General features: G+C 48.1%; 1 protein-coding gene across 1 annotated transcript in view; it reads right to left on the bottom strand.

Moving 5' to 3' along the window:
• The window catches only part of Galnt18 (polypeptide N-acetylgalactosaminyltransferase 18), a 303,455-nt gene that overhangs the window by 103,476 nt on the left and 172,406 nt on the right, over positions 1-27,573 (bottom strand). The window contains exon 3 of the mRNA XM_032892898.1: positions 25,146-25,312. Within this exon, the coding sequence (XP_032748789.1) occupies positions 25,146-25,312 (167 nt within the window). The remainder of the gene's footprint in view (positions 1-25,145; positions 25,313-27,573) is intronic.

Genomic DNA, 27,573 nt, shown 5'->3' with positions numbered 1-27,573 from the left:
AGGACAGCTTGCTCCCTAGAGAAACATGAATGAAGAGGAGCCTGACCCCATTCCCAGGTGTGCCCTGAGCCCTGGCAGTGTCCTGTCACAGTGTCTGGCCTCCATCGGCTTTGTGCAGGGTAGTGGGTCATGACTTTTATCTATGAAGGAAATGAAGCTTTGTTGCTGTTAAAAATCATCTGGTTTGGATCAGGCTGGATTTCAGCTGTTTGTTCATAAGAAAAATTAGGGCTATGCTTAACTCCTCAGCAGAAAGCAGTTAAAGCCCTCCTTTCATGGTGAATTCGTAAGGAAGAGTTTGGAAAGCCACGGTAGGGCTTCAAGGAGGGGAGACTGGTCTCTGTTGATGGGAGAGCCTCTCCTTCCTGTAGCTCCACAGAGGCTCTTAGGATTTAGAACAAAAAGAGAGACAAAAAGCAAGAGGGGTTAGCTTTGTGTGTGTGTGTGTGTGTGTGTGTGTGTGTGTGTGTGTGTGTGTGTGTGTGAGAGAGAGAGAGAGAGAGAGAGAGAGAGAGAGGGAGGGGAGGGGGATAGACGGAGGGAGGGAGAGGGAGAGAGAGACTGGTGGTAGCTAAATCTCAAAGGTTTGGAGAACAAAAGAAAGAATATATGCAGATAGTCATTCTGGAAGTCATTATGAGGGCTACATTTTGTCTCTTCTGTAAGCTGGAGAAGTGTCCTTTCAGTACCTACAAGCTCTCAGAGGAAAGAGAAAGTGAACATCTCCTGAGAGCAGGCAAAGTCAAAATGAAGCAAGTGGTGATGGATAAGTGTTACAGTAGGAGGGAAATGATAGGGCTTTAACCTGGTGGGCACAGCTTTCATCCTTGTCTGGCTCCCTGCACGTCTGTCTTCCTCAAGTTTGCAGCCTTGTAGATACCCAACTCCTAAGCTCATATTTAGCATCTTCGCCATGGTGCCTGAAAGAGAGACGGCACCCACATTCCTACAGCTCCTTTAGGATGATGGCAACTTCTGGTTCTGGTCTGCCAAGCACTCTGCCCCTTGATCCACTGACATGTGAGAAAGCTCTTAGCCATAAGCTTCCCCTGCCAAGGACCTAGCTGCAGGCCTTTCTTTAGCCACAGTGGTGAACTGTATCCCAGAAACCACCAGTCAAAATGGCTTTGTTACTTCTTTCAAGTATCTTGTTCCAGTGACAAGAAAAGTAGCTGCCTTTAAAAAATATGGCCGCGGCTATGTAGAGAGATAGCTCAATCAGTGAGTGCTTAGCCTCAGAAGCATAAGGACCGTGTTTAGAGACCCAGCATCCATGTACAAAGTTATGCATGACCGTGCACACCTGTGATCCCTGTACTGGGAAGGAGGAGTTTTAAAGTTTGCTGACCAGCTAGCGTAACTGAACTGGTGAGCTTCAGGTTCCATGAGAGACACTGTGTGAAAAAATAGTGATTGAGAAGACACTGATTTATATCAACATGTCAACCTCTGGCCTCCACAGGCATATGAAAACACATACACACGTGTACATATATACATGATACACACACACACACACACAGAGAGAGAGAGAGAGAGAGAGAGAGAGAGAGAGAGAGAGAGAGAGAGAGAGAGAGAGAGAGAGATTTTTCTCAGTAGCTATTATGGGCCAAACCTGTAAGCTAGGGCCTGTATGACAAGCCCTCTCACTAAATAGGAAGATGATCATGAGGACTGCAGTTCTGAAGAGGCTCAAATCTGTCACAATGATGGCTCAGCCATTTGCCTTCCTTTACCACCACACTGCAGGGAAACATCCGACCATTCTGTCTCCTTAGGGCTAACTATATAAAATGTGCTAAGACCTGGAAAATACTATAAAATGCTGATCGTTCCAGCCCTGTCTCCACCTTAAAAGTCACTTACAGTAATGCTCTGCTACCTGGATGCAATTTCAACTGCACTAAAAGGAAAGGGGGGACTTCCAGGTACCGTGCCACTGAAGTATAATAAAGGCAAAACGGAACACTAGAGGGCCGTAGGGTTAAAATGTCATAAAAGTCGGGGCAGGATATCAAAATAATATGGCCAAAACCATTTTCTAAAATCATAACCATCAAAATAAATGTTATAATCTCGACACACCGGGGATTTCTGAGATGAAAACCAGGAGAACAGAAGGGACATGGGGCTTCTCAAAGTCAAATACAGCCCAAGGTCATCTCAGCCAGCAGGTATCCCATGGCTACCTTTCTGGGACAGACCTTTCCAAGGCCTCATATGCATAAGTATGGTCCCCTCTCGATTTTAGGGAGGTTGCCTCCAGGAAGAATTCTCTGGGAGTGGGATGTCTCTGCTGTTTGGAGGTAAGAGTTCTAGGGATGTTGGTCCAGAGTACTTACCTAGGATAGTCTTAACGTGCACACAGATGGACAATGAATCTAATCACAGTCAGGCGGGAGCCTGCTCAATGCCGAACTGTTGCTCCTACATGGCTGCAAACAAATTGGTTCCCAAGCCTTTGCCCTGAGAACGAATTGGGATTTTGATATGATTGGAGAGGTAAGGTGTCCTGGGTGAGGTTACACAAGGGGAGAAGTGGAGGAAGCTATTGGGGTTGGCTGGGAGGCAGGGGTGGTACTGCAGACAGGCGTCCAGTGATGGCCACTCCTGTTGGTAATCATGTAGCCTTTTGATAGACAATGCCAAGGGCTGTGGTTGAAGAACCACAGTGCGGTCCACTCATTTTTATTAAATGATACCTGGAGGAAACAGACTGGACGACTGATGCAATGCAAAGGAAATTAAGGAAGCCACCTTTCCCAGGAGATTTGCCCTTGCTAGGGTAGAACCTGTATCCCATTGGCACACATGCCTCTGCTTTGCAGAATCAGAAAGAAACAGCAAAGGCCATGGAGCCTGGGCTCCATTTATTATTGTTTATAAATGGCACTGCAGAATTTCTCAGAGTCAGCTGTATGATGTCGCCAGCGGGTGTGCAAGATGATTTATGGGATGACAGAGAGGGCATTCCCATGACCACTGTCACTGAAGACAGTCAGGAAACACGGTGGGGTCAGGGGAAGACATAACTCTACTTGGCCCCTGAGCTTAACAAACCCAAGATCAGGTCCTGGTAGAAGGAAAGAATCCAGAGAGAAGATTACGAAACTAAAGAAAAAGGCACCAAATCCCTCAGGAATATATGACCCAAACAAAAGGAAAACTGCAAACCGGAGAAGGAAGAAGGAATCATGAGCGAATTCCCAATTGTCTGTCAGAGGTGAGGCGTGGAGCCCGTGTTCACCCTTCACACCCTGAGCTCCCTGTGGGATGCGAGAGACACGGCCCTCTTTTCCTGAAGGTTTCACTCAGGGTGGGCCAGAGAAAATACACGGAAAGAGACTACAGATGCAAGCAGGCAGGATTGCAGATACTCTAGAGACATTTGTACCCCTCATTTTGACTATTAGATTACTGAAAAAAATGAACCCCTATTTTGATCATTTCCCCGGGAATCCCAGGCTGGGAGAAGGAAATGACTGAGTCCCTGATACCAGCCAGAGGGGAAGCTTATCTCCAGAACGAGATTTCTTAGAGTTCCACAACTTGTCGGAACATCGTGCAGAAGAGACGAGCCTTGAGAAAATGAGCAGGACAAGCCTTGGCCGAGGCTGTTTAGCGATATACACCCCTCACTGTCTGTTTGAACTTCAACCTCATGCCAGGACTCTGAAGATGGACTTGGTGGGTAACCGCACCTCTTCGTTGCTTTTCCCAGCGTGGCCGTATTTAATACATCTCCTTTTTTTCCTGCTTTTCCTGACCACTTGCTTAATTGGCCTATAGGGACGAGAACTTGAGTCTAGCTTGTTGGAGTTTGCCAGGCCCAGTCTCTGACCCCACAGAGACCCACCCATATATTAAAGTACCTACCACTTTTTAAAAATCTATTTGCTTCAGTGAGCACAGCTTAGAGAACTCAGACTATTTGGAGAAGATGCTAGAAGGAGTTGCTTCTGACAAAGGAGGTATGTCTAAGGCAGAGTTAGACTATTCCTTCTGAGAGCACTATCTTTTTTGGAGTTCCTGACTGGTTCCTACTCTCCCACTTAAATGCCCCCTCATAAATGAATAGAGGCCGTCATCACCTCTTGTCTCAGTCTCCAAGCCATCTTATATTTTTAACCTCACATCCCACTGTACTGTAGTTAAGCAATGTACAGTAGGTTGGGCATCCTGCACCCCCTCCCTACTCTTCTTCATCCCTCTGGGTTTCGGGAAGCTGGCCCATAAAAGGGCATCACTGAGCTCCCATATTGGGGGGATGCTCATTCCCCCAGCACTTTCCAGGCACTCAGAGGGTGGGATCCTGGCAGGAATTCCTTCCTTCTGACTTCTGTTCCCTCATGTTGTCATCCTTTGGGTATTGAATGGAAAGAATTCCTGCAGTTCCAACACCTTGGCCTTGTCCTGCCCAGCTAACTATACCCTTCTAAAACTTCTATAAAGTGTCTCCTTATTAAACTCTGCAAAAAACAAACCAAGCGACTCTCAGTTTAAGAGAGCCACCTGCTTCCTGTCAGGGCCCTGCTTTCTGATCGGGTGGTAGAAAAGGTGTGCTCAGAGGCTGAGGTGAACCTGGGAAGCCCCAGCTTGCATTTTCGCATTCATTATATTCAAATGATTAAGACGGCCAATGAAATAAAGAGCTCATCAGTGGCAGTTTTACACATCTTAAGTGAGCAATCACAGGCATTGTATAATTAATTTCCACTTACCACCCTCTGCTGCTAAGACTTTTTCTAGACGTCTGGCCCCTGCAGTTTTTAGTGGCAGGCATGGAAGTATCCTCTCTTTGCTGTGGATTCCAGGCCTGCCAAGAGGTGCCTCCATTAAACCCTCACTATTGCCTAATTATCTGGCTCTGAGCTGGTGCCCTGCTTCCTGTCTTGCTGTCTTTCCAGAAATGCAGCAGCAGCTGAGGCTGCAGGATAATGAGTCTGTGACCCTTCTCTCAACCAGGCTGCGGCCCAGCCTTGGGCTGACAGTTCTTCATGCACACACACACACACACACACACACACACACACACACACACACACACACACACACACACGCTTGTATAGAGGGTTAGTTTCATAGCACGTGCTCTAAGCCTGTGCTTACTGTCAGGACGCATGGGGCAAAGTCCAGCCTTGTCTTGCTCTGATTGACTTCTGGTGACAAAGGCCTTCTTCCTCACATAAACTTCATGGGATTCAAGAGCTTGTCTTCTCCCTTCATCTATCCTAAGTCCCCTGCAAACCTTTTTTAATTCCCTTCTAGTTCCCCTTGTTTTCCTGTTCTACTCACCCCCATTTTCTGACAGCTGCCCACAGGGAACACTCTGTCCCTACTAGAACTGAGATGCCCACAGCAGAAGGAGGTCTGTAAAGCAGCCCTCAGTCAGTTTGTGTCCTCACATGAAGACACGCTCCTTGCTTCTTTTCTGTGCCCATGGACTCTGACTCTGGCATGGTTTTAGGCTCATACAGGAAACTTAATCGATTCTAACTGAGATGCTGACACAAAGGACAATGCAGTCGTGGCTTATTCAGAACAGCCCCAGTTTCAGTAGCAAGAGACGAAAAGCCCCATGGGAACTGGGGTAGTGGGTCACTCGGCCAAGACACATCTTCATATACTGCTTGGGCTGCTCTTGGGCAGGTTCCCCCAAAGCACAGCCCAGGGTTGGAAACTTTGGGTTGAATGAGGACCTGGGCAATTCCTGTGAGAGAGAGAGAGAGGGAAAGGAGGAAGCAGGGCAAGTCAGGAAGAGGCTGGGTGAGAATCAGAGCTTGGTTCAAAGCCAGCGTCCTCTGATCCCACAGGCAGCTCTGGGGTGTGGCTGACACCACAGGCCCCTCATGGAGGTAAGATGAGGAAACCAGTCCATCATGCTCTGGCTTTGTACCACAGCCAGGTAGAGGCAAAGTTTCCCTGGAGCAATAGTCACGTGTGACAGCTTTGTAACCCAAACACAGTATCAGGGGATGGGAACAGCTTCTGGCCACCAACTCACACAGTACCTGGATGACAGGTGCTGGTCAGTGATGATGCCCTGGGGAGCCTCCAGGTTTACCCCTGGGCAATGAGGTGCCCAGGCCGGTCTGGTGAGGAAGTCTAGGAGGAACCCTTTGACAGGTGGTCCTGCTGAACTTCAGTTTCCTTCCGACCTCTCCCAAATGCAGCCGGTCCTTACTCACCTTAGCTACCTGTTGCACCTTCGCATCGGACTGGAGGCCACTGGCCTAACCCCATCTGAATTTGCCGGCTCTTTGTACAGACCTCATCTTATCCTTGTCCTTGAGTTCTGCCAATTGGCATTGTGCTTCCAAGCTGCTGGGCCTTGGAGCTTTGATCCCTAACACCAGCCGGTCTAAACAACTCCAAGCTTCATCGTCCTGCAGGTTCTCTGTCTCTCAGATGGATCCACTGGGCAGATGTATAGACTCAGGGTTCAGGTCTCCAAACTCTGAGGCAGGAGACACTTCACCCAGGCAGCCTGGACGTGCCTAACCTCAGCAAAAGCTTCAGCCAGCGCAGGTGAAGCAGGCCTTGTGGTTGGCCTAGTAGCATCCATACAGAGTTAATACCACAGGCCTTTTAGAAATGTAGGTTTTAAAAACATCCCAAAACCTAGGCCTGGTGTCACAGGCCTGAAATCTCAGCTACTCAGGAGGATAAAGAGGAAGGATCAAAAATTCAAGGCCTGTCTGAACTATAAAATGAGTTCAGAGTTAGCCTGGGCAACTTGTCTTCAGAAAAGGAAAGAAGGAGGAAGGGGAGGGAGGAAGGAAGAGAGAAAGGACTGATATATATATATATAGATGATATAGATATAGATATAGATATAGATATAGATATGGAGATTTATACTCAGGGGCAGAGGAACTTCTTAGCATGAGTGAACGTCTATAGGCTCAATTCCTGATCTGTCTGTATGTGTCTGTGTGTGTCTCTCATTATGTGTGTCTTTCTGTGTCTCTGTTTAGATCTGTTTCTCTGTCTTTTCTCTCTCTCTCTCTCTCTCTCTCTCTCTCTCTCTCTCTCTCTCTCTCTCTCTCTCTCTCTCTCTCTCTCTCTCTCTCTCTCTCACACACACACACACACACACACTCCTGCAATAGGCAGCATGGATGGCACTTGTCCCGAGTGCTATAACGGATGCCATATCTGTGAAGCCTCTGCTTCCACTGTCCCATCTTATTGCCCGGACCATTGTTCATAGGCTTTATTTAAAACCACAAAAGTCTGTTCTTACTTGGCAACTAGGGGCTGAAGGGAAGAGACTAACTGTGTTTGTGTGGTGTAGGTATGTGTTCGTGTATGTTATGTACATACATGGAAATGTGTATGTGGAGGTCAGAGATGCTCTCCACTTTATTCTTTGAGACAAGGGCTCTCACTGAGCCCAGAGCTCACTGATTGGGCCTGCCCCAGAAAATCACATAGGTCCTTCTCTCCCCACCTGCTGGGTTTACAAATACTGTGGTGTCACTTTGTATGGGAACTGGAGATTCGAACTCAGGTCCTTATGTTTGCTCAGCTGACACTTTACCAAAAGATCCATCTTAAAATTGATCCTCTTGAGAGTCTTCAACCTCTACAAAAGGGATCTGACACATACATATCCCAGCTCCCTGGCCTCCCAGCAGGGGTAACCTGTGCATGTATTTTACACCAGAGTCTCCTGTAGAATGGATTCCCATCAGCAGGAAAGGCAACAGAAGGGCTCCTGTTTTCTGTTCTCCTCCCTAAACTTGTTCTCTCACCCTGCAAGCTTATCTCAAATTCCCCTAACAAAGCCCATGTTTTAGGCATGCTCCTCTAAGGGAAATCTGAAGAAGCTGCAGCCAGCCACATATGTGACCTAGACTTCCTATATGACTACCTTGTCATCTGTCCAGAACCCTCTTCTCAGGATTCCTATGGGAAAAACCCTACCTGGATCCAGTGGCCCATCGGAGAAGCCATAGGTTGGCCCAGGCTTCCTCCCAGAGAGATAATGATCCCATTGGGATTCACAGGCCTTCCTAGCTCTCTCTGGGTGGGGATGGGAGGTGTTTAATCTCAGGGGTGATTTTAATTAGGGATTTGATTGTCCTTCAGGGGATTTGGTGTTTACCTGTTCACCTGCTTCCCTGCTCCCCTGCTCCCCAGGCCCTTGCACCAAGTCAGACTGTAATACCAAGTTCATATCATTCAGTACTTAATTTACCTGACCTCCAGCCCAGAAGTAAGAAACCGGCCAAGGTGCCACCTCACATTAGAGCCACTCTTCCAGATGCCCCTGTTCCTTCTGGAAGCTTCCCCTTCATTCCTTCCTGAACTCTCCACTCTTTCCAGAAGTTTCCATCCTTTCCGGAGGCCTCCCTTCCTTCCTGAGGCCTCTGCCTCAGCTCTGTGGCTGTACCCAGGCTCTAGCACAGGAGCAGAGAGAGCAGGAAGATGGCTATGTTTCTTGAAGCTTTGCTGTGCAAAAGTCGGGGTGCTCTGCTGTTCTTCGTAGATTGCTCATGATATACTTGCATGACCATAGACAGCTCCTACCCCTCCCTGAACCTGAGTCCCACCTCTGCAGACCACTCTGCTCATCCCAGTGCCCACTGAGGCCTCCCCTCAGAGGTCTGGTAGCCAGATCTTATTCACCAGAGACCAAACTTGACACTTGATGTCATCTTGGTAGATGGCACTTGTGTTCCACACATCATCAGTGAGAAGCCTGGGATGTATCTTCAAATCTTTCCAATTCTTTACTCTACCATTCACTGTATTAGCAGATTCACCCATGCCCCTCTCCTTCAGCCACCAGAGTCCCACTGTAATGCTTTACCCAAGTATGCGACAGCCTTCCAAATGCTGCTGCAGCCACCCACACATTACAGTGGTGGAGGCCTTCCAAATAGAGAGCTCACTAGAGCTGCTCATGCCATGGGGACCTGCGTGAACCATCTAAGCTATGCCCTCCTTCTTTCTCTTATCCTAACACCTCATGGTAAGCTCCCTCCCACCTCAGGGTCTCTACTGGTGCTATTCCCTTAGACTGAAAACCTGGACTAGTTTTTCTACCCCTGTAGCATGCCCTACCCCATTCCATTCCACTCTGATACACACACACACACACACACACACACACACACACACACACACACACACACACTACTTGATTATTTCCTATTGTTCTACTTTTACCCCTCAGGGCATTTAGCATGATCCATCACTATTTGTGTTTGCCTGTCTCCTGATCCAGCCCTCGGGTGTCTGGCAGGGTCTCTGCTCAGAGACTCTCTGGGATGGTCTCAAGGTATTGGTAGTGCTGGTTCTCATCTGGGGCTTAGAGTTATCGGTCAAATTTACTCCTTTGTATTAGAAGGCTCTTCCTGCTTCCTATTGACTATTGGCTGGATGCTCCCCTGAACACCTTCAGTCTGCCTTCAGCTAGCTAACTCCTTCAAGCATGTTACAGCACAGAGTTATGTTTGCTTAAGGCCACCAGAGTGTACTTCCTTCTGCCACCACTGGAGGACCTTGAGATCCACCCAACTAAAGGAGGACACCTGTTACATCAGCAATACCCAGGGTAGTATCTGACTGAACAGCTCTCTTGGCGCCCTGGGAGTAGTCTATACCAGGGCCCGGAATCTCCCAGGACCACATTAGAATTCTGCTGACAAGGATGGGTGAATATGTGTCGTGTGGGGAAAGGAGCTCCTTGCCATCTATTTGTATAGGCAGTGTCTCCAACCCCCGCGAGACGGTCTTTAGATACCAGGCAAACATTCATTTGTTTTTAATTTGAGTGGGAAATATAGGAAAGAAAGGAGGAACACATGGAGTTTGGTGTTGGGAAAGACAAGACTAAGGCTCAGCCCTGCTACTATCTTACAGAGAGAAACTTAGCCACTCCTTTAGCAACTGGACACTCAGTTCTTTCATCTGTAAAATGGACATAAAACACCTATAACATGAAACTGAAAACATTAAATCCATTCTTGTATCTTCATCCATGTGCCTACACACCACACTCCAACTCCATGCACTCACACGCAGATGCGTCCATGTACCTGTATGTATCCAGGTACCCACTCACCCACGAATCCACACAGTCATTATTTCATGGACCCATGTACCTGTGCATCCATGCACTGTCTGATACCAACAGAGGGGGATGAAGTATGGCACATCTGGAAATTCATCAAGCATCCCCTTACCCAGCCCTGTTCCCATTCCTCAAAGGAATACAGAGTGCGAAGGCCCAGAGGGCAGTAATCAGCCACCCAAGACTGTGGGAAGTCACTTCGGAAAGTTCAGGCAACAACCTTGAGTGCTCTTTTCAAAGAAAATAAAATCACTTGAGCCAATTTCTCAGCCTCATGCTTCAGCAGGCCAGCTAGAAACACTCAGCAAACAACTTTGTTTGCTTGGATTCTCTAGATTAGTTCTCATTTTGAAGCCAAATGAAATTTGACAACTCGGGCAAGCTCACGGACGTAGCCAGTACCCGGGACAGGGCCAGCAACTTGAGCTGAAGCCTTTCTTTGGTACCTTCGGGCTAAAGTGGCCAGCTGATGCTGCCACTGAGTAGCTTGGTGTTAGAATCTGTCCTGTCTTGTTGAACTCTCCTGCTGCATGGGTGAGAATCCTTTGCTGACCAGTTAGTTCCTCCCAGTGCCTGGGTAAAGAGCCCTCTCTCCACCTCCTGATCTTATCGGCTGGATTCATTGATCAGACCTCCTCTAAGACCCAGGGCCGCACCCTCCGCCACGGAAGCTGGGAGCCTCGCCTTTGCCATTAACCCTGCCGAGATACTCATTTTAATTGCCATTTGGCTCGGGGCCCATGTAAATGCTCAGCCCTGATCTAATTTCTAATTCATTTCTGTCACCCATCAAATGCACCCCGGGAGGAAGGGTTTAAAGATGTGGATTTACAGAGATCTAACTTAGGCTTCTTTCCCCAGTGGGGAAAAGCATGAGCCTAGGGATATTCTCTCTGAATTGTTGCTTTCCATTAGCTCCTAGGTCCCAAGACTGGAATCTGAGCCCACAGCCTAGGGACACAGCCCATGCTGTGGTCCTAAGACCCTGTTCTTTTCTAAAGGAGGAACCTCTCTGGACCACTGCCTGGTGATGCCCTCGAACTGTACTTACAACAAAGGGATGCTGTGAAGGAGTGGCTAAATCTGGCGGGTGTCTGGGTGACTACTTTCTGAGACGTGCAAAACAAGCAATTATAGACATGGAGAGAGGGTGAGAGCAATGCTTGAGATAAATATCACTTCAAAAGATGCTTCTGTTTCTCTCTGTGGGAGTCCAGGTGGAAAAAGCTGTGGGCTGGTAGGAGACGGCAGCATTTGACCCAAGTGCATGGTTTGTTCAGCCCACAGAATATAAACATGCGGACAAACGGGCACGTCCTGGAGACTGTGATGGAAGGAAATCATCACTGGCTGACAACTCCTAGCTGGCCATGAGCTTCTTGTCTGATCCACCGCAGTCTCCACATCCTCCAGACTCATAGCAGACTCACCTCCCCCATCTGTACAACCTAGCAAGCCTTGGTGGGTAGCATAGGACCCTTGAGTATGGAGATGAGATTAAGCCTCCAGACTCCAGAGTTGAATCCAGTGTTGGCTGTGCCTGTCTGGGGAGGGGGGGATCAGCTGCAGCTTCGCAGAGCACTGTGTGAGCATCTGCGACAATACCATGAGACCCAATGTACCTGTCCTGTGTTGTGCTCCCAGGTAAGAGAATAGATGCTTGGAAGAAGCTTAGCTCTGGCTCACAACCTCATCTTCCCCTTGGAACTTGGTCAGTTCCTCCATTTTTTGAATGAATGTATGTGAATGAATGGAGTGGAAAGTGGGGAAAGTCCCTGTGGGCCTGAGCAGGCAGATTGGGGAGTATCAGAAAAACTATAATGTTTGTCCTCTAACTTAGGGACCTTGGGAATTAGAACAGGCCCTTAACTAAACAAAGTTGTAACCCTGGCAATGGAAGAATTGCACTGAGTTGCTGCCTAGGAAGGTACTGACTTACCAGTGTGATCTCAGCCCCATCTCTTGGGCCAGCCTTAGCCTCCCCAGCCTTTGTTCTGCCTCCTGCACAACTCCAGCTCATCAAACAAGAGGAGAGGGTTGCTTATGTTCTTAGAGCTCAGAAAGTTTACCGTACAGAGAAGTGTGTCAGCTGGGGTGGAGACAGGAACCAACGTCTTTTTTTTTTTTTTCTGAGCATACAAACCCTGATGTTACTAAAAGTCACCAAGGGTCACTGCATGAATTGGAGTAGCCTTTCCAGAACCTTCAATATTCCAAAGGCTTGGTGTCAATAACGTTGCCATCTGGTTCTGGATGCAGTAATAAAACACTTGAGTCAAGGTAATACAGAGGACTGGAATCTGAAGACCAAGACTAAGGAGCCACAGCTCAATTACAGAGGACCTCCTTGTTGCTTAGCAAGGAGGGGTGTGGCCACTGAGTTCTGAGGTTTAGACTTTTAATGTCTTTGGGAGGTTCCAGTGTGGCTGAAGGACAGTTGACGGAAACTTCGATAGGTGGGGCCTAGTATAGAACTTGCAGGTATTAAAAGTGCTTAGGGGCCCCTTAATTTTGTAGTCTAGCCATGAGGTAAATGGTTTCTTCCATACACTACCCTCCTCCTCCTTCTCTCTCTTGTCCCTTCCCCCTCTTTCTCCCTCTTGAAGGAGGGTCTCACGGCGAAGCCTAGGCTGGCCTCTATCTCACAGAGACCACTCCCCCTCCTTAAGCTCTCTCTACAGGTACACACCACCACACCAAGCTCAACTTTTTTCTCTATAAGCCGATTACCTTGGGTATTTCACAACAGTAATGGAAAGTAGATAACACAGCAACCAAACTCATTCTTTTATCAGGACCCACTCTTGTGATAACCCTCCAGGATAATCCAGAACACTCACCACATCATTAATCCACACGGGATAGTGAAGCCCTGGGACCTAATCCTTTCTTACAGGTGTCACCTCTCAACACAGTCACAGTGGGGATTAAGTTTCTTACGAGAACTTTGGGGGCCACACCCAATCCTCGGCAAGTAGGAAGTGCTTTACTGGTTTGGTTAGGAGCCCTTTTTGGAATCATGGGGAAAGCAGAAGAGAACCCCAGCTCACAAGCAGTGTTCCAAATTTCCGGTATAAATTTCATCATCAGAATTTGTCATTTCCAGCTGCTGAGCAAGATAGGCTCTAGGCTGAGAAGGACAAAGAGTCCTTTACTGCAGAGGGGGAGAGGCGGTGACTTGGGTCCTGGGGGGTTTCCTGGAGCCTTTATCAGGGGCAGCTTGACTCCCAGCTTCCAGCATCAGTCCCACTTACCTGCAGGTAGAAAGAAGCTTTCTCTATCACTCCCACACTTAGTTCTGTGCTTCAGTTCCAAGAATTTCCTCTCTGACAGATGGCCAGGCAGCTGACCAGAGTAGGAGAGCCCTTTTCTGATGCCTGCCAGCTTTGTTTATCCAAAACTAGTCACCTTGGCTAGTCTATAAACAGAGTGGTCCAGGCCATCGTGATGTAGCTGGCTCATGGGGTGCTCATTAGCTGAGAAGCAGGTGCTACATCCTCCAGGCACTGTCAGGAAAGTATGCCGCGGAGCCCTGACTCCCTAAGACAATTAACTTTATAAGAGAATGGGGCCAAAGAAGGCACTGAGCTACCCGTGGAGATTCCGCCAGGCTTGCACCATTGAAGAGCCTGGACTTCAGCCCAGTGGTTGAAGAGAACAGAGGAGATGGTAGAAACATGCAGACCTGAGGTAGGGAAACTGAGGCTGGGCTGGCCCATAAATAGGCAGGGTCCTCAGGGTTCCATATATCCCAGTATCCCTAACTAGGGATGTTCCCTTCAGGATACATGAGCACAGATGGATCAGGGCCTGGAAATGGGGATCCAGTCTGGTTATATAGAGAAGAGAGTCCAGTCCTCTGGAGAAAGAGTTAGCCAGGACCAGGTAAGGAGCTGGTGTCCAGTGGGGAGGCTGAGGGGGATTAACATGAAGTTTCACTCCATGCTCTATCAAGAACCTGGATTGGTAGTGAAGCAGGCAGAAAGTTTAGCACACAACCCAATTGGAGAAGCATGACCTCAGCAAGCCAGAGACCCTACCCAGCAGCAGCTACATCTGGGGCAGGCCACCCATTGCTAAGAGGCTACAGCTTCTCTCTGCAGAGGTCAGGGCTACGGATACACGGCGCCTTGGTGCACGTTACAAAGGCACTTCTGCAGCAGGCTCAAGGAAAACATTAGCAAGGGGGATATGGAGCTCAAGAGTCACAGCCGTCACTAAGGAAACGGCTTGAAAATGCAGGCGGGATGGCAGCAGAGGACAGGCTCTGTGGATGAGTCTGGGTATGCCTTAGTTACTTTTGTCATGGCTACAATATACTTGGCCAAGGCAACCTAAGCAGGAAGGGTTCCTTTAGCCCACGGTTTGAGGGTACAACACATCTTAAGCTGTGCTGGTGGGGGCTGAAGGCAGCTGCTCACATGGTATCTACGGTCAGGCAATGGGCAGAGGGCAGAGGGCAGAGGGCAGAGGGCAGCAGATGCTGGCCTAGGCTTGTGTTCTTCATATTCAGTCTGGCTCCCCACTCCATGGGATGATGTTGCCCACATTTCGGTTTGCATTTTTGTACCACATTGAACCTGATGTAGAAATTCACTCACAGGCATGGCCAGAGGTGATTGTAGACCCTGTCAAGTCGACAACCAATATTAACTATCATATGGAGTCATTCTCCAGACTTCTGATGAACAACGCAGGAGGCAGAAGAAATTCCAGGCAGCAACTGGACTCTTGCAGAACATGCTGTCTCACTAGCTGAACCCGGAGGTCACTGGAGGGCCACTGCCAGTGCTGGGCATAGGTAAGCCTGGTCTCGCCGGACAAAAGATGGGGGTGGGTAGCAACAAGGTGACTTAGCCTGAAGCAGACCAGTGAAGACAGGCTGACAGCTTACATGGCTGGCTGTGTAAACACCTTTAAGCTGTCTGAATCTTGGCTGTAATTTAATTAGCTACATGGGCTTCTCTAAGCTCCATAAAGCGCAAGACTATCGGACTGGTTTTGCCTCTGATTTTTTTTTTTTTTTTAAATTTTTGCAATTATTCCAGCGGCATGCAAAGCTGTTGGTGATTTTATGGCCTAGAATGAGTATCTCTTATGTAGGCCAACATCTTTGAAACATTAAACAATGATTAGGCAGGCTCTTGGCCAAAGGATGGTGGGGATTTTCCAAGAAGATTAAAGGTGACCCAGCAGCTAACAGCAAGGAGTTCAGGAACAAGGGTCCTACTTTGTCATTACTTGGTGACTGTCTTACCAGTTGTGGAAAGACAGTGACTCAAAATCACTTGTTATTCATCTGGATTTGAATGTGGCATGTGACTGTAGGTGGTGAAAATCAGGGACAGGGATTAATCCACTGTTTGTGGGGCCTTATACACAACTGATTACATATACACACGTGCTTACTATGGAATGATTGTGTCTGTACAGGGCTTCACCCACACTCACTAAGCATACACATTTATGCATTAGGATGTCCAGATGTGCACATGAATACCTAAGCATATATACACAGTCATGCAAACAGGTATACACACACACACACACACACAGACAGAGACACACACACACACACACACACACAAAACACACACACACACACCACACACACACACCACACACACACACATACACACACACACCACACCACACACACCACACACACCACACACACACACAGACACACACAGACACGCACACACATACAAACACACACCACACACACACACATACACACAAAACACATACACACACACATCCCACACCACACCCCCTACATACCACACACACACATACACACACACACACACCATTCCCCACACATACACATACACACCACACTCACACATACCACACACACATCACACACATACACACACACACACACCACACACATACCACACATACACACACACACACACCATTCCCCCACACATACACACCACACATCCCCTCACACCCCTACATACCACACCACACATACACACCCACCACACACATTCCCCACACATACACCACACACACACATCCCCACACACCCCACACACCATACACACACCCCACACACACACACACACACCACCACTCCCCCACACACATACCATGTACACACACAAATATAACCCCCCACACACATCATACTCACACACACCACACACACACCCACCCTCCCCCCCAGCGTTTTTCTAATACAAAGTTCGTAAGATTACCCAAGGTCACTAACTATTCAATAGACTCTCAAAGCACCTGTGCCACATGCCTCTCCTTATGGAACCCAGGAAGGCTCCAGTGGAGGAGACAGCCCATCCTTCCCCTATTCCTTAGTCCTCTTACTTGCTGCCTAGTTTTGCTCTCTCCAGATGGGATAGAGTTAGAGAAGGGGGACAAAGGTCACATGAGTCTTTTGGAGTCAGAGCATTAAGGGGAATGGCAGACAGCCTATCTAATGGTCAAGGCCATAGGCTTGGAAGCCATGCAGCTTGGGTTCCACTCTCACCTCTGTGTGACTTTGGAAAAGTCACTTTGCTTCTCTGTGCCTGTTTGCTTGTTGCGTAAAGTCACACCAATGGTGACTCTTACCACTATGGTAGGGTATGATTAATTTATGGAATGCACTTGAAACAGCCCTGGCACAGAGAAGGACTCAATGAGTTGGGGGTGCCTCGGAAGGACTCCATCTTTCCAAGGGTACTGAAGGTCACTTTAGCCGATCTTGGATTCTAGGTGTCCTGCTTCTAGGAAGAGACTGAGGTCCTAGTCCATGTTGGAGCTTTAGAGCACAGGCCCACCTTTTTTAGGTGTGTGGCTGTCACTTTAGCTCTGATCTATCCTTCTCTGGAAGTGCCAGGAATCTTGACTCCCCAGGGCTAACCAGATAACAGGCCACCAAATTCCCCAAGTAGCATGCTAGGAAGAGATATCAAGACCAAGGAATTGGGTTTCCTTATCCATCTTTCTTGGTCGTGTGGCCATGGGCCCTGCCCATGTTTCTTGTTAACTTGTGAAACTTAATTTTTCTGTCTATGTCTCTCTCGGGAGCTTTGTAGCTATTCTTTTATCTGCAAAATTGGCCAAGTGGTTCCCACAAGCTACACACAAAGATCCTGGGGCGACCCATTCTGGGTTGCTCTTAACCTGCCTGCCTTGGTTCATCTCTTTCTAAATATCACTTAGGGAGTGCCACTCATGTGGTTGGGAGGGACATGGGCACAACAAGATTCTCCCTCATCCAGACTGCAGCGTGGGATTCAAAATGAAAGACAGCTTTCTGGAAGCAAATGGGCTTACTTTTGATTATTAAACCTTGGAATGGAGTAAAAGGTAGGGGTCTCTCATTCCCACAAGACCGCCATGTTGCCCACCTGTTCAGGCACTACGACTCAGCCCAGGGTTGCCTTGCTCTGGGCCACCATGTTCACACAGGATGAAGACAGGAGCAGGAACTGAGTGAGGAGATAACATGTGGAGGAAGAGGGAGCTTTGACTGAGGTGAGACTAGGGTTCCCACCCGGATCTGCCATGCATACAGGGACATTGATGGGCTTCTTCTGTCCTCTGTAGTCTCATCTTCCTCCCAAGAGCCAGTGTGATGGTTCATCTTCACTCTCAATTTGGCTGGATTTAAAATCACCATGGAAACACTCGGGTGAGTCTGTGAGGCTAAAGTTAGAAAGGTTTAACTGAGGAGGGCAGCATCCTACCTACATGTGGGCGACATCAGCCCCGGCACTGGGGCCTTGGTTGAATAAGAAGGGAAAGGTTAGCTGAGAATAAACATTCATCTCTCTTTGCTCCCTGACTGTAGATGTCATGTGACCAGCTTTTGTGGGTCCCCACATGATGGGCTGCCATCAAACTGTGATCCAGAGTAAACCTCCCCTCCCCTCCCATTAACTGATCTCCAAAGTAACTTATCAAACAATGGACATTCACTAAGGGAGTCAACTAAGGTCAATGACTGATTTTGAGCCTGTAGATTCGTGGTAGTATGTCTGTCATTAGGACACGAGGAGGACAATTCCATCCTGCTTGTCACTTGAGTCCTACCAAGTTCAATGTCACCTCCAGGCAAGATACATGAAAATGGCACTATGAAGACTAGATCCACAGCAAGGGAGATCGAGGCCTAGGGGAGAGGTTCGGGACCACCAAAGCCCCTGAGGTCTAGACACGCTGAAGCCAGCTCTTTCTGGTCTGCAAGCAGAAGCAGAAAGCAAGTGCTGGGGATGTATGGAGGTTGCGCAAGTGTCTGTCAAGTTAAGAGCAGATCCAAGCCTCTAGGGAAAGGGATTCTTAAAAGAGGACATTACCATCCCTTTGATGTTCTTAGTAACAAAATAAAGATTAACTTTGAAATTTCAAGAGGCAGGAAAAAGAGGCATATGATTTTTCGCTGTTTATCAAAAGAGGACCTGAATTCATAAATGAGATTAACAGAGTCCATGGAAAGGAGCCTATTTGTGTAGTTTGTTTGTTTGGTGTCAGAAGTGGGGTAGTCAAGCTGTGGGATCTGCTAGCTGAATGGCTGATGAGGGGACCCAAAAGATTCACATTCACCCAGAACCTGGCTCTGAACCCAGGACAGGGATACTGAGGGGCACGAATAAGATCACAGAATCAGATGGTTTGAAACTTGCTGAGGGAACCAATGAATAAGAGAAGCAATAATTCTATTGGACAAAAACTCTGGGTGTCCCCATCCTCTGGAAGCCCAAGGTGATAATCCCAGCCACAGCCAAAGACACTGGTCCACTGCCACTCATTGCAAAGCCAAGGGGCTCATTGCTGGTTCCCATCATTTCCTTGAGATAGTGAAGAGGCACTGAAGGTCTGGCTTTAGAGAAGTAGAGCTGAGTCTGCAGGCTGTGGCTGATCATGAGGATTCCTTGCAGGAGATGAGTTATACTGACCAAAGCATGGAGTCTTGGTGGTCCTCTGATACTGAGGACAGGCACTAAGTTCAGGATATGCTGGCATCATATCAAGAAAAGGCCCCTTCCTGCTCTGCACTCCACCCACCACCTGTATTCATGCTCTATCCCTGGGTTGCAGCAAGAGGCTTGGCCCTATCCCTGTGCCTGCTTGAAGGAATCTGAGCTCTATTGAAGTGTCAATAAGAACAACAGTTAGTCATGGGGACAGAGGTTGCCAGTACCCTGGAGTGTCACCATGCAGATTCTAGGTCTTCAAACAGCAGATTCACTCACCCTTTCATCAAACCAATGTGTGTTGAGTCCTTGCAAGTACAAGGCACCGGTCCTCATACAGGGGACACAGTTGGGGCAAAGATGCTTCATCTTCCTGGGTCTCTCTCTCTCTCTCTCTCTCTCTCTCTCTCTCTCTCTCTCTCTCTCTCTCTCTGTATGTTATGATGTGGTATGTGTATGTGTGTATGTGTGAGAGAGAAATGTGTTTGTATATGTATGTGGTGTGTATGTCTGGTTTGATGTGTTATGTATGTGTGGTATGTATGCATGTGTGTAGTATGGTATGGTATAGTGTGCTGTGTGTATGGTGTGTATGTGTGGTATGGTGTGTGTGTGTATGTGTGTTTATGTATGTGCGTGTGGTGTGGTGTGTGTGGTAAATGTGCATATGTATCCTGTGGTATGGTGTGTGTGTGTGTGTGTATGCATGTATGAGAGAGAGGGAGATGTGGTGTCTGTATATGTGTATGGGATGTGTATGTATCTGGTATGGTGTGTCTGTATGTGTGTGGTGTATATTTATGTGTGTGGTATAGTACGGTGTGTATATATGTGGTGTGGTATGTATGTATGTATATGTATGCACTATGTGTGGTGGTGGTGGTGGTATGTGTGTGGTGTGGTATGATATGGTGTGTGTGGTATAATGTGTGTGCATGTGTATGTGGTGTGTTTGTGTGGTAGTGTGTGGTATATGGTGTGATGTGATGTGGTATAGTGTGTGTGTGTGTGTGTGTGTGTGTGTGTGTGTGTGTGTTGTACAGATAAATTAGTGGGAGGAAGCAGCTAAGTTCAGCCACCAGAGGGCAATAGGTAATTGAGAGGGAAAGAAAGCAGAGAGGGCACAGAGTGACCGGAAGCAGGGACAAGGGCTACCATTTAAACAGTACAGGTCACGGCAGCCCAGGTAAGAAGGTATACTTGAGAAGTCCTAAGAAGACAATAAAGCGAAGTATGAGGTGGGGGTAGGAGTGTGTCAGATGGAGGGCGAACGCATATCAATGTCTGCAGGCAGACATACATCCCCATACCGTTAATCACAGGTAAACACTGGCATTTAGGACTGCTGTGGGGAGTGACAGCATCCTAAGGAGGAGCTGGTCTCTGGAGAAGCAGAGTTGGGGGAGGAAGCAGCTGAGCAGCTGAGAGGATGAACGGAGGCTCTTCCACAGGACACTGGCAGAGCCTCAGGCCCTGGCCTCGGTGGGAGCTAACAGTGGAGCTGTGGGTGGAAACATGGTTGGCCCCCCCTCTCTTTGTTTGAGGAAGTCCAGACTGCAGCAGAGAAGCTGGGGAGAGGAGGTCCCAGCACACACGGAGACCCTGGCTCTGTGAGGAAACCATTCCCACAGCCCTGCACTGCTTAATTTAGAACTTTTAAAGCCCAAATTCTTCCATCATTCCTTATCTCTTCCAAGACTCTGAACAATCCCAGAGGTAGGAATTAAGCATCTCAATTTTACAGATAAGGAGAATAGGGTTCACACAGGTTAAGAACACACTAGCAGCGAGACATTAGAGAGAGCTAGAACCGCAAAACTGGCGGAGTGTCCAGCCCTGTGCTTTCCCATCATGGTGAGCCGCCTTTACACAGTGACTGAATACCTGTCACCTCCATCAGCTGGGCCATGGCTTTATTGCCTCTTTAACCTGTCCCTGAATCCCCTGAGGACTCTGTCACTCACACAAAACCTTTGCTCTCTTTGCCCCTTGCTGCTTTCAGGGGCTTTGTTAGACAGACAGGGCAAGGAGTGGCTGAAGGTCACACAGGGTACCTAAGAAAATGAAAGCTGAGAAGTGACCAAAGGGGACCGTCTCCTTCCCCATGCTTTGTACCTAATGTGGGGGCTTGCACTGATAAGTCAGACTCCTGTAGTGTTGGTGGAGCTGAGTGGAGTCTACCTGATGAACTTGTGACAGTCTCGGTGACATGATGTCTGACAGAAGCAGCTCCCCAGACGGAGGCTGCTCAGGTAGCCTCGACACAGACATTGGGTCAGGCTGAACAACTAGGAATCATCCTCAGGTCACAGGTGGACCCTTCCTTAGGCTGTCTCTTATCTTTTTGCCACTTTCAGTTAGCCAGGACCACCTCTCTGCTGGTCCCCTTCCTGTCCCATTCTACACAGGGGGAACTCTAACCTTGAACCCCTGCTGACCACAGGGTGCTAGGAATGAGCTAAGGCTGTGTGATGTCCTCTACTGCCTCTGCTGCCTCTATTCATCCTCTGTATACAGACTGGGGAACAGATGAGCCCTTTGCTTTCTTTGGTATCTGCACCCAGATCCAGCCTCTTCTGCTTCTATGGAGACCCAGTTTAGTGCCTCTGACTCCAGGGTCTCTGCTAACCCCTCCTCAGACCCATTTAATCACTACAGAAATGGCCTGGTCTCCCAGCTCCCCAAGTTCACTGAAGTGTTTTGGATGTGCACTCGGGATCTTGAGAGCAGCCTACCTCTGATGGAGAAAGAACAGAACAAAATACAACAAAACTGAATACCATAGTGCAGAATACAATGGGAAACGGCAGAAAGCTTTGTGCTGTGTAAGAGTAGATATTGTTTCTTAGAAGTTTTGCTTCAGTCAGGGGAGGTGTGTACAGGGGCGTGAGTAGGCGTGTCATCCTGGGTCAGATGGAAACTTACTTCTTGCTGTAGATGCTGCTGCTGTAAATGTTTATTTTTGAGGAACACTGCTCTGGCTCCTCACTTAACTGGTGATGGTCCCTTGGAGTCAAATCCCTCATAGAGAATTCCCCCTCCTGCTTCCCCCTCTGCACCTGGCTGTTCATCCGCAGCCCCACCCTTGGATGACCACTGCTATTTACCAAGGCTTCCAGAGCCCAGATCTTCCAGACCCTGGGGCTTCTCTGAGTCTTTATCATCCACCTGCTTCTGGGTTTGAACAACCTGTAGCTCTTTCCAGAAATCCTCACTGCCTGGGGAGACCACTGGCTTCTGATCCCCTGCCCCCTGTGGTTCCTATGCTGCCACACCTGTCACTGACCACCCTCTTCTTCCAGGCCCTGACTTGCTCACCTTCAATCCCGCTTAACCCTCTGGGCTCAGTACTCTCTGCTCTTCTCTTTAAATGCCCTGTCCTCTAGTTAGAACTTCTTGACTCAACATTTGAGACTCTGACCAGGTCTCTGTGTGTCCTCTGAGGTTCACTGTGTGCTTGTCTCCAGGGCTGTGCAGGGACAGCGCCAACAGGTTCAGTTCACAGTTACAAGGTTGTTTTAGGTACATGGGGTAACTGTCCCCTCTACTTCACAGAAGAAGTTGCTGATAGTGAGCCGAGAGGGATTTTTTCCAATCTCTCCTCCACTGCTGGGAGAATCCTAGAACCCACAACTTCTCAGTTCTCATTGTACAGGGAGTAGAAAATGGAGGCACATCTGGTCCATTCATCCAGGCTGTCAGTTAGAGCCGTGGATTGTTAAGAGTGCTTTAAAAACAGCAGTTTCCAGTGCTTGCTGCTTCAAATTTAATCAGATAGATTCTCTTAGGAGAGCTTTTGGGTTGATTAACAATAATAATAATAATAGTAATAATAATAATAATAATAATAATAATAATAGAGACAGGGTATCATTACACAGTCCTGACTGACATGGAACTTGCTATGTAGATCAGGCTAGCCTTGAACTCCCAGGGACCCACCTGTCTCTGGAGTACTGGGGTTATAGGCATACAATTCACATCTGGCTTGACATCATCTTTTTGGAGTAGACAAAAAGACAGAGTGTAGAGGAGGGTCTCATGACCCTAATCCCAGCTTCCCTGATTCTAATATCTTTTAAAAAATTGTGCTATCAGTGAGCTACATCCCACAGCCATTGGCAACTTTGCACAGGATCCTATATCCTCAGTCAGGATATAGGATGCTGCTCCAGTCCTCACAGCAGGTGCAGGTGCTCACTTGGGCATGGGCAGTTTCCTCACCTGTGCACCTGGGTGTAGACACCCCTGAAGCTGAGTTACTTCACTGTACCATTGCTGTAGACTCCCTAGGGGGGTTGGAAGCTCCCAGCTATATTTGAATGACATCCATGGAAAGTATGTCATTCATGGGCAAACACTGCACCAGCACACTGTTACCTCCATGTCCCAGGACAATGCCCACCATCTCTTATGTCACCTTGTTTTAAAACTTCAAGTCATCAGTGCCCTGCCCTCTTTCAGCTCATCAGTCCATTGCAGGTCTCACAAGTCTTCCTCTGTAGTATCTCTCGGGCTAACATATTGTTCTCAGTCCTCCTGGTCTTGGTCTTCTGGTCTGCCCTTCAGCAAGAGCCTCCTTACCCATGTCCCTTCTTCCAGAAGGCCCCCTTTTCCACCCAGGATCACAAAGCACAGACAAACCTCTCCTTTGCTCAACCCTCAACCCCTCACTCCTTTCACCAAAGCCATTGGTAGTCGCTATCGTTGACAGAATAAGGCCTACATGCTAAAACTCACATACAAAACCCTACACACCTGATATTTTCTGTACCTAAATTTCTTAGAAAGCCAGTGCAGCATCCCTATGCTTTCTCGACAGAATAAAGTCAAACAGAATCTCTTCCTTTAGTCTGGGATAAATGCATCAGAATGGGATTTGGGAGTGCCTTTTATTTGAAAATGCTCTCACCTCTGGGAGAGAGGTTCTGGCACCCCTCACCTCTTTGTGTGATATGAGAGATGGCACAGGGCTCTCCGGAGAGTTCTTTCATTGAATCTTCAATGAGGTGAAGGTGGATACCAGTAGAGATGGGGGCTGGGCCTCTCCTACCTCCCTCATGTCCACCTCCTTCAGAATGACACTGCCAACTTTCTCACATTGTTGATGTCTCCTTCCTTTGTGTCCATGGGGCAACAAAGCAAGCGAATCATGAGTGTTCCCTTGAGAAAGCTCCTGAATCCCCTCATAGCTCTGTTCCTGCGGTTCTTAACTCACGACGAGAAAATGAAAAGGGAAACTCGCTTATTGAGATGAAAGGCAGTCCAATTATCTGATATGTTTCAGCTTTAATTGATAACAAATCTAAAATTGCCCACCTCATTACAGCAACTGAATCATCAGGACTTTCCCTGCATACACCCGAGAAGGCTTGAAAGACAACACAAGGACGTGTGATCTGCTCACACTATGGATGACTACGTTTAAGGTCATGCATTATCATAAGCACATTCACAGACATAGCCCTGATGAGAGCACTGGTCTCTAAGCTGCGGTCACTAAGCTGTGCACACCCGATCTTTAAGTCTGGAGACTTCTGGGAACTTAGGAGAGTAGGAATCAGAGGATGTGAAGCATGTACCATACAGGTGGCGGCTGGAGAAAGAGACACATGGAATTGTTCAATAAGGCGCTTGCAGGGAAGCTTGAGCCTTTCTGGGAACAGAGAATGGACATCGGAGAGGAACCAGTGATTCACACAGATTTCCAATAGCTCCACTGTTTTCATTAGGTTCATGTCTGTCAACACCCCGACCATCAGCACCATTCTCACTCTTGATGGAGAAACAACTACAAATCATCATCCAAGGAGGTGAGGGCCACCAGCACTGGAATGGTGCTTCATAGGAAACAGCCATGGTGTGTGAGGTGGGATAGATTCAAGACATTTCGTCTCATCATATTGCATTGGAATGCTAGGAGAAGCAGTGATCAACCACTGCAGACATGGTTCCTCTGGGGCGCACATAGAGTTTCCAAGCAATGGCCAACCATCATGAATCTGTCTCTGAGGCCACACCCCCTAGGTGGAAGAGCCATTGAAGACCTTGAGAAATGAAAACCCAAAGCTGAAGACTCCCATCAGCCCTCATGGGACCAGACGCTTAGCTCCAGGGAGACGGACACTCACCGTTGCTGCTGTTGTCGTCCACCAGGATGATCTCCTTGAGCAGGTGTGATGGTGTGCGCTCCATGGCTGAGTGGATGGAACGCAGCAGCACAGACAGTGCCTCATTGACGAAGATGAACACGATGCTCACCTCTGGTAGGCTGTCAGGGAATGAGAGGTTGCGGCACCTGGGAAGAAGAATGGCTGAGCTTTTGGACCTGCTGGGGACACCACTGTGGTCACACCAGGTATGGGTCTACTCCCAAACTTTCTTCAGCTTTCTGGTGGGGTCAGGAATCCCAGTTCTCCCCAAGGCCTCATCTCTGGTATGCAAAGTATGGGCCCTACCTGAGCAGCAGAAGTCTACAGCTACCGAAAGCTTGGTGATAAGCACTCAAAAATGGGTTGGTGGCCATGCATCTGTGGAGCAGAGCCTGAGCACCTGGAGCAGGGCCTCTTAAGACTTCTTATGACCACAGCTCCTTCTTCCCTGGGAAATTCTTAAGTGACACTGAGTTTATAGGTACCTAAAATAGGTATTTTAATCAAACTTTGATGATAATTCACAAAAAAATTATTAAAACAATTCTTTGGTATATATAAAATTTACTACTTGCTAAAGATAAGAGAGAACTAATATATGAGTGACCCATATGCTTGTCTTCTCAGCACAGCACAAGCCAAAGGCCCACTAAGCTTACATGTGAGCCATGGTGGTCGGGATACAGGCAGTTCTGCTGTCTGTAGTTAAACTGTTGCATTTCTATGGGAACTGAAAACTGTGAATGGACAGTAAACGCTGCCATTTATATCCTACAGCAAACTTGAAGCTGAGCCTCTGTTTCAGGGAGCACCCATTGCTGTTAGGTGGCCTTGGGATATACAGGCTGCGAAGTATAGAACAAGGCCACAGAGAAGTTGTGTGGCACACATAGGTCGGCACTGGCAGAAACTTCTATTCGGCATGAGTTTGGCTTTTGAACTTAGCTTTGGTTTCTGTGCACTTAGAATGCTTTGTCTCTTTCAGACTTTTCATAGCCCCCAATTTTATTCCTGGTTCACGAGCCTTAGGGTAAGAAGCTTTGACCAAGTATGGCACACAGTCAAAGGAGGCTTCTCTCGGAACGTTTGCCTGAAGGAGGGCTCAGCGTTTCAAAACCAAAGGATGAAAACTGCAGCTGAAGGGCAGTCTTAGTGCTTCTAAAGGCAGGGAGGTCAGACCTCAGGTGACTGGCTCTAGGAGGCAGCTTTGACTCCACACAGAGACATCGCTATTAAACCCACTCTTCCTAACTCTGGGAAGTATTCCCCACATTCCATCCATCCAGTGACTCAAAGGGAAGTTAAAGTCAGAATACCAACATGGATGAGAGACAGAAGGAGCAAGCCTAATGTCACTCATACCTACTAGTGGCTACAGTAGAAGTCATCTGCCATTCAGTGGTCACAAAGAGAGAGAGGGGGAGGAGGGAGGGGAGAGGAGAGAAGAGAAGAGAAGACAAAGAAAGAGAAGAGAAGAGAAGAGAAGAGGAGAGAAGAGGAGAGGAGAGGAGAGAATTCTGGTCTTCTCACAGCCATGCCAAGGAAGAAATGAGCTGCCCCAGACCATCCATTTCCCCAGCTTCCTGAAGCCATTGAGGAGACCCTTACTTGACCAGAAGCACTCTCACAGAAGCTACATGTCTTTCTGCATGGGAAGAGAAGCAAAGAGCCATGAAATCAGAGCCCTCAAGAGGCCAGGCAACAAGAAGAGCATACTTCCCAGGGGTAATTTTTGCTATCAAAAGCATAGCCTTCATGAGCAGGAACCCCTGCTGGTGGCCTGCCCTGACTTAAATGAAAAGCTGTTCCAGAAGGTCCAGAGCCTCACCTTCCAGACAGCTGAATGAAAGGAGAGCCCAGCTTGGGGAGGAAGCTGCCCACCTACACCCACCACCTGGCACCGAAGGCTCCAGGGGTTTCGGGCTTGTGGCCCTGTTACATTGTTCCAAAGTGGTGATGCAGCCAAGTTGGAACACGCGGTAATTAGCGTAAGAGCGTGGTTCTTCTGCTCGCAGTAATTAAAGTGCTGCAGGATAGGAATGGGCCTGCTCTTCTTAATGAGGAAGGCTGCAGGATAACCAGACTGAGCAATTTGGAGAAATCACCATGGGGCCCCAGCCTGCTTAAGAGCAGGAGATTAATAAACGAAAATCACTGTCTCTATGGTTACCAGAAATTTACAGAAACTTCTCCCATTCTATTTCCAGCTCTCCTTCCCTCTCACCAAGGGGAGGTGGAGGAGGGAAAGGCCTTTTCCCAAATCTACTTCACACTTACAGTTTTAATACAACCATCAAGTTAACAGACTGGTGTAGCACACTTTCGTTCTTGTACATAATGCAGTAACTATGCATTGGGTTTTGTGTACCTGGTAGGAGTGATGATAGTTGCAGGGACACAATGGGAC

Source organism: Rattus rattus, chromosome 2 (genome assembly GCF_011064425.1).
Source record: "Rattus rattus isolate New Zealand chromosome 2, Rrattus_CSIRO_v1, whole genome shotgun sequence".
NCBI classification, from domain to species: Eukaryota; Metazoa; Chordata; class Mammalia; order Rodentia; family Muridae; genus Rattus; species Rattus rattus.
The sequence above is the reverse complement of the archived record's forward strand: the minus strand, read 5'-3'. Positions and strand labels throughout refer to the sequence as shown.